A 6841-nucleotide genomic window follows, 5' to 3' on the forward strand; every position below is an offset into this window, starting at 1 on the left:
AATTGCTTTCGAACATATAGAGTATAACCATATAATTTTAAACTCGGGGCAAAGATATAAATCCTACCTCTGCCATTGAGAAGAAACAAACATAGATGATGGGAGAGCGAGTAGTAAAAATATGTGAAATATAACTATAGCTAGTAAAAATAGAAACATTTAGATGTTTTAATTACCATTATTTGAGATTTAGACACAAAAACATGTAGTTTGTTTGCATTAGTAGTTGATTTAATATTTAATTGTAACATACCATGGATTTTGCAGTGTTCAAATATATTAAATTACTGTGAGTCACTCGAGGTGGACTTGCACTAAGTGACAAAGAAAAAATTAACATTGATCTTCGATGCTATAAATATTCCAAGATTGTGTTGATTGTATGAATGTGTGTTAAGCCTCCCATCAATTATGCATTTAATCATTCTTAATTAGTCATATAAACAAATGTATAGAACCTAGTTAATTACGTTTTAGGCATCCCGCAACCCCATTGTGATAACTTAATGGGCGATTATCAACATACGAGTTTTTGTTATGGTCGGTTTCTTATATTCAATCCAAATTATCCAAAACATAAAACCCAATAAATTTGAAGGGATTGAAAGGATAGGTTGTCTTGCTTTGTTATTTCAACTTGTTCAATAATCCTCATTTGTGTAGTTTTTCTTATAAAAAAGTTGATGGATAGTGTCATGAGTGAAAATCTACCGGTAATCAAAACAAGCTGTATATGTTGCTGAGCTTGAACAAGATTTGGACCAAGCTTAATACTCTAAATTAGTATTTTGCTCAACGATGAAACAATCACTTAGATTTAAATGGATTGAACCTTTGCAGATTAGGTTGTAATTTCACTAGAGAAAATTCTCCACTAGAGCGGGAGTTATGTTCTTTTGGGTGAGCATACGCAAAAGTTAGCTAGTCCTAGTTCTGTCCCTAACCCTGGTTGTGACTAGTTTGATGTAGATTGAGTAGTCGATTGACCTATTTAAGTAAAGAGAATAAGCATAACCCTAATGCCTAGGTCATGGACTTAGCATTTAAGATGTTAGAATGGCATACATCTTATATATAAAGCTAACACAAAAGTTGAATATATAAAACTAACACAAAAGTTGAACGGTGCTTTTTGTGTCACCAAACTTCAACAACCAACACAAAAAGGTGAACAGTAAATTTGGTGTCGTCAAGCTTTAACAAAACTATTTAGACAAAAATGCTCCAAAGACAAAAAGCTTCAAAGACATCCCAAAATAATGCATCAAATAAGGCAAGAGCATTTTTGTCATTTTAACAGTGTTTTTTTTAATAATTAATTTTTTGGTACTGTCACGCCCTGACCCGCGAATAAAGACCATTCACGAGTTAGGGTGTGAGCCATATCTTAGCTATAGAAATAAATTCTACAACCAAGATATGGTGGAAAATAAAATAAAATTATAACGATTACACCATACATCAACAAAATCTTACATAAAAATTTATTGAATACACAGCGGAATAACTATGGTGCACAAATTAATTCACAACAAAAAGTACCAATAAAATAATAATTAAATTGTAACAATTCTTTCAAATGCGTGAAATATATGCAAATGAGATGGATGAATGTACTCACTTCCTTCTAATCCTGTCAACACATACCTAAGGCACCCAAGTCTGCACATTCCATACCATGTTTATATCACTTGGCTCCAGATACGTTAGAGTATGAGTTAACTTCTGTTCATCCCTTAAACCCAATTTTTGTAATTAAACTCTCAGTTTCCACTTTTTAATACAGGCACTTCCCCCCGACCCCTAATTGTATACTCAAGCCCTGCACCCTACGCCTGACATATACAAGGTTCAATATTTTATATTCAAGGCAAACTTCAGCCCTTAAATATCCTCACAACCCAAATACCTTACAAAACTCAACACAACTGAACTCTCTTTCTTGGTTTGCATGAATGTTTATGTATGTGCCATGTAACAAGGATATCAATAATCACATGCTCTATAACATCTGCAACACTAATCAAACTATTAGTAGCCAAAATTGTATTATATCTGCAACACTAATCAAATTGTTAGTAGCCAAAATTATATTATCAACAATATATAGTATGAATAACACACAACAATCTAATTGAGAAATATTACTTTACCATTTTACTCCATCTCTCTAGGTGATATTGATGCATAAATCCATTTGAGTTCCATATAGAGCAATTATGTTGGGTAAGCTCTCATGCATTTTCTAGGTTTTGTCCCCACCCCCCCCCTCCCCTTTTATTTTACAACATTCTCAAGGGAAGTAAATGGATATTTTCGATGGTTTAGTGGAGTGCTTCTCATGGAAATGATCTCAAAATGTAAATGCATAAACAACACAAGATTTAAGTGGTTCGCCAAATTGACTACATCCACTGGGGTTTGCTTGCATTGTATTTCACTATATATGAGGGACTTACAAATACAATGAAAGATGACTTAAAGCCTTTACATAATGTAAAGTAAATGGGAAAAAAAAGAAAAAGAAAAGTGATCTGGGAAGGAGATGAGGTTTTTTTATTCTTGTTTCATCGTGTGTTGTTGTTGGAGGTATGTTGTTCTCCTCCCCCGTTCCTCTCCTCCCTCTGCTTTTATGGATGAAGAAATGGAATCCTCCGTTACACCTTAAGGACACGTTTCACTTTGTTTTGCAACACTTGGACATCTTGTAATTGGAAGCAATCATTCCCATGCATGTGGACAAATGCTCAAAAGCCACGTTTAAAGTCTAAGGGATATGAATCCCACCTCTTCAAATTTTGGAGGGATGAATCATCACCAAACATTTAACTCTTAGATTCCTAATGAATACAAACTTAACTCACCCTTAAGTAGACTTCCACCTTCACATTTAGGGGTGGTTTGGGAGTGAGGTGCTTAAAAAAAAAGCACCCATGAAAAAAAGCTGTGAGGGTTTTAGGTGTTTGGTAAACTGAAAAAAAAGGGCTTATTTTGGAAGCTGCTGTGAGAATAAGCTGAAATCAAAGGAAAAAGCTGAAGCTACTATTAGCAGCTTTGGAAACTAGTTTTTTTTCAAAGCACACAGAGCTACACTGCTCCTTTAATGAAAAAACTCATTATCAGACTGTTTTTTTTTTTTTTTTCCAAAAGCACTTTTACAAAAAAGTTTACCAAACACTCTGCTGATTTATTTCACAGCCGCTTATTCTCACAGCACAGCCGCTTATTCTCACAGCAGCTTTTTTTCAAAACACAGCAATACCAAACCAGCCCTTAGAGTGGTGACTAATCACCAAATCATTAACTCCTAATGTTACAAACTCTCCACCTCATTTTTGAGAGAAAATATCAAGACAAAATTACTCATTTAGTCCAACCTCAAACTCTCGGCCCTTTGTGAGGAAAATCAAACCAAACTCATTTAATCTCCCTTCTCCAATTCAAAATAAAAATATCTCTAATTACATATGAACATGAAATAGCTAGTTTTTGAAATAATTTGTATCAAAAAGGATTTTACATTGAGACTATTTTACATATTGAAAGTAGGTTCTTGCACGTAAAAATAATTACTCACACACACACACACACACATATATAACCATTTTTTTAAATACAAGGTATTACAGGTACAATTTTTTTGTTTTATTTTATTTTTTATTTTTAAATTTAGTGCCTTACAATAGGTTGACAATAATGTAATTCAATTTCTCTATTTTTAAATAAGTTCAAAACATCTTATTACGAGGCGTGTAATGCCGGTTATAAAAAAAGTCTTTCACATGGGGATAATAATGTGATTAAATTAATTGTCAAATGATTGTTTTTTTTTAACCCAACGATCTTATCTACACTAAGGGGGTGAGGGTGGGCTTAACTTCACAATGTGCTAGCAATAATATGATTCAATCAATTGCTTATTAAATATTATTTTTTCTATTCTTAATATAAATTCTATAGAGACCGATTTTATTATGTGAATTCAGCTGCTTTAATTGGTTTATGAGGGGTTTCTTCTAGTATGATCTAAAATTATTCATTTACTTCAAATATTTGACTTTCCTTTTGTCAATTTAAGTATATAAATACATTTAAAACGTGTAAGTCATGCATAGCACGCCGTGATTTAAAAAATACATAATGCACCTGCTTGAGTGCGTGCATGAAGGCTAGTGAAGCATAATATAACCGTAAACGGAATGATTAACCACAAACATGACTTTTATCTAATTTATTTCAGGTAGTGTTATGTAAACATTCAATTCATTTGATCGAACGGTAAAAAATTAAAAAAAAAAATGTGAAAGCTAAAAAAAGTGTGTAACTAAAAAGACACCTGTTCTTGAAGACAGCTAGATTCTCTCGACTTTGCTAGCATAAGGTCTGAGTCTGAGTCTGAGATGCAATAAGTTCCTCACCGGCGTGCTGTTAACAATGTCACTGACCAATAAAGTCTCAGCGATTCCAAAACACATCGAGGCAAAGAAGCTGTGCTGCTTTCGGCTGAGGCCGACTGGACCAATGATTTGTCGCTGTGAGCTTGTGAAATTGCTCACCCGAGGGGAAGATAATCATTTTCTTATAAAATAAAAAGCTTGGTACTCTGCAATTTTCATTCCGTACCTAATCACTTATAATTTCAGCGTAAGCCAAAAGCCATTATTTAAATCTGTCGTTTCCAGTACTAATGCCTATATTCGCGATGGACTCGTCATGTTGTGGGAGCCACATCCAACTCCTCTTTGTATTTTTACAATTCCAAATATGCCCTCGGATGTATTTTATACGGTTTTGCTCGACGATATACAGTGGTTTATAGGAAAAAATAGAAGATTGGGAACCAAGCATGTCTTTGTGTGTTTTATCTCGGTGTCAAAATTTTAGAATTAGTTCTAGTACCACTCATTAATTTGTCCCAAATAGCATAGCTTCAGTCAATATTTGCAATTTTTCTTCAATAGTCGGACTAGTTAGTACTATGAAAAGTTAACGATCAGAATTAAATTATAAACCTCACTAAGTACCCTAAATACCAGTAACTTCAGAGTTTTGTTTACTTGTCAACATAATGAATAAAAAGTGAGGCCACCAGTAGTCCGGACTATTGAAGATTTATGACAATATTTAATTATAAACCTCACTAAGTACCCTAAATGCCAGTAACTTCAGAGTTTATACATAACTATTAATTACTCATATCATAATCATATGGATTTATACTACAAAAACAGTAACAATACACCCAAATTATTGATTAACTTTGGCGTCCACTTTGAAACAAAGAAACCCTAGCTATCTTAAGCATTCCCCAAAAGGTTCATTATCTCCTAAGCAATTCCAAAAAAAGCATGTGTGCAAGTAATTCCCCATCACTAATTGTTTAGAAGGCGGCTTAAGTTAATTAGCTCATGGAAGCAAGACCCACACACACAAGATCATACCAAAAGAGAAAAAAAAAACCAAATAAATAAAAACAAATCAAAAGTCACCAACAAAGGACAATTTGGTCATTTCAAAACCAATCATGCATACAATAATATCATGCACTCTGTTATGTTATTATGAGTACCAATTATTCCTATTTATATAACACACAGCTAGTCCAAACCTTCCATAGCATTCAAGCTTTCAACCCCAAGACCCCAAAGAACTTTCAACCCCAAGACCCCAAAGAAGCACAAAAGAAAACCAAAAAACAAATCAAAATCCACCGGGAGAGCTCAAAAACCAGAGATGGGCAACAGTCTAAGGTGCTGTTTGGCTTGCGTACTACCGTGTGGAGCCCTAGACTTGATACGGATCGTCCATTTGAATGGCTACGTAGAAGAAATCTCACATCCAGTCACTGCTGGTGAGATCTTGGAAGCAAACCCTAATCACGTTCTCAGCAAACCCAGCTCCCAAGGCGTCGTACGCAAAATTTTGATCCTCTCGCCGGAGTCGGAGCTCAAGCGTGGCAGCATCTATTTCTTGATTCCGTCTTCTTCTGTGCCGGAGAAGAGGAAAAAGAGTAAGAGCAACGGCATTAAGAAACCCTCAAAAAAGAGCAGCAAGAGCCAAAGCGATAGTACTGACCGTTACTTGACGGAGATTGTGACGGAAAAGAAGTTTACCTCTCGCCGGGATCGGAGGGCTGGCCGTGTCGCAGTATGGCGGCCTAATCTCGAAAGCATCACCGAAGACTAATATTTTATTTTTCCGGTGATGGGGACTTTTTTTGGGAGGGGTACATGGGTTGGTATTGCCTCTTGTGGATATATTTGTTTTTTGTTTTTTTTTTTCGGGTCTGCGTAGTATAATGGCAGATTCTGAGTTAAATTCAGTATTTATGAGGTCATGATCTGTTTGGTTCTCAAGAAAATCAAAGAAAAAAAAATCATGGCTATGTTGACAGAGCGAGAGAGAAAAAGGAAATGTTCGTAGAAATACAATTGTATTTACACCAAGTTTGTAAGTAAATATGCTGCTTCTTTTATTCTCTCTTTGTGATCTCATGATTTGTGTGGAAAAAAATAACTGGGCAGCCTATCTAGTGCCCAAAAGTGGGCAAAAAACTCCATCCGTTGAAGTGGTGTGTTTAATTTCAGTAATTTTGAGATTTGAAATAAATTAGAGTTTTTGAAATAGATAAGAGATAATGTCTTTACATATATTGTTGAATTTCATGTAGTCCATATAATTCCATATACTTTCTCTAAAAGTCAGCAGAAGATGGAACTGCTTTCCATGATTGTCCAAATGAGAAAATTTTATTTTTTAAACAAACGATATTATTTACAACAAAGGGTGGGGGAGTGAGTTAGCTAAGTCTCATAGTGGACTAGTAATAATGTGGTTCAAA

The 6841-nt window shown here is 34.7% G+C and overlaps 1 protein-coding gene across 1 annotated transcript; it reads left to right on the forward strand.

The window, feature by feature from the left end:
- Positions 1 to 5592: 5592 nt before the first annotated feature.
- LOC126616224 (uncharacterized) lies at positions 5593 to 6475 on the forward strand. Its single transcript, XM_050284238.1, has one exon. The coding sequence runs from the start codon at positions 5734 to 5736 to the stop codon at positions 6184 to 6186; it is 453 nt and encodes a 150-aa protein (XP_050140195.1). The 5' UTR covers positions 5593 to 5733; the 3' UTR covers positions 6187 to 6475.
- Positions 6476 to 6841: the final 366 nt, after the last annotated feature.

This window comes from Malus sylvestris, chromosome 3 (assembly GCF_916048215.2).
Source record: "Malus sylvestris chromosome 3, drMalSylv7.2, whole genome shotgun sequence".
Taxonomy (NCBI): Eukaryota; Viridiplantae; Streptophyta; class Magnoliopsida; order Rosales; family Rosaceae; genus Malus; species Malus sylvestris.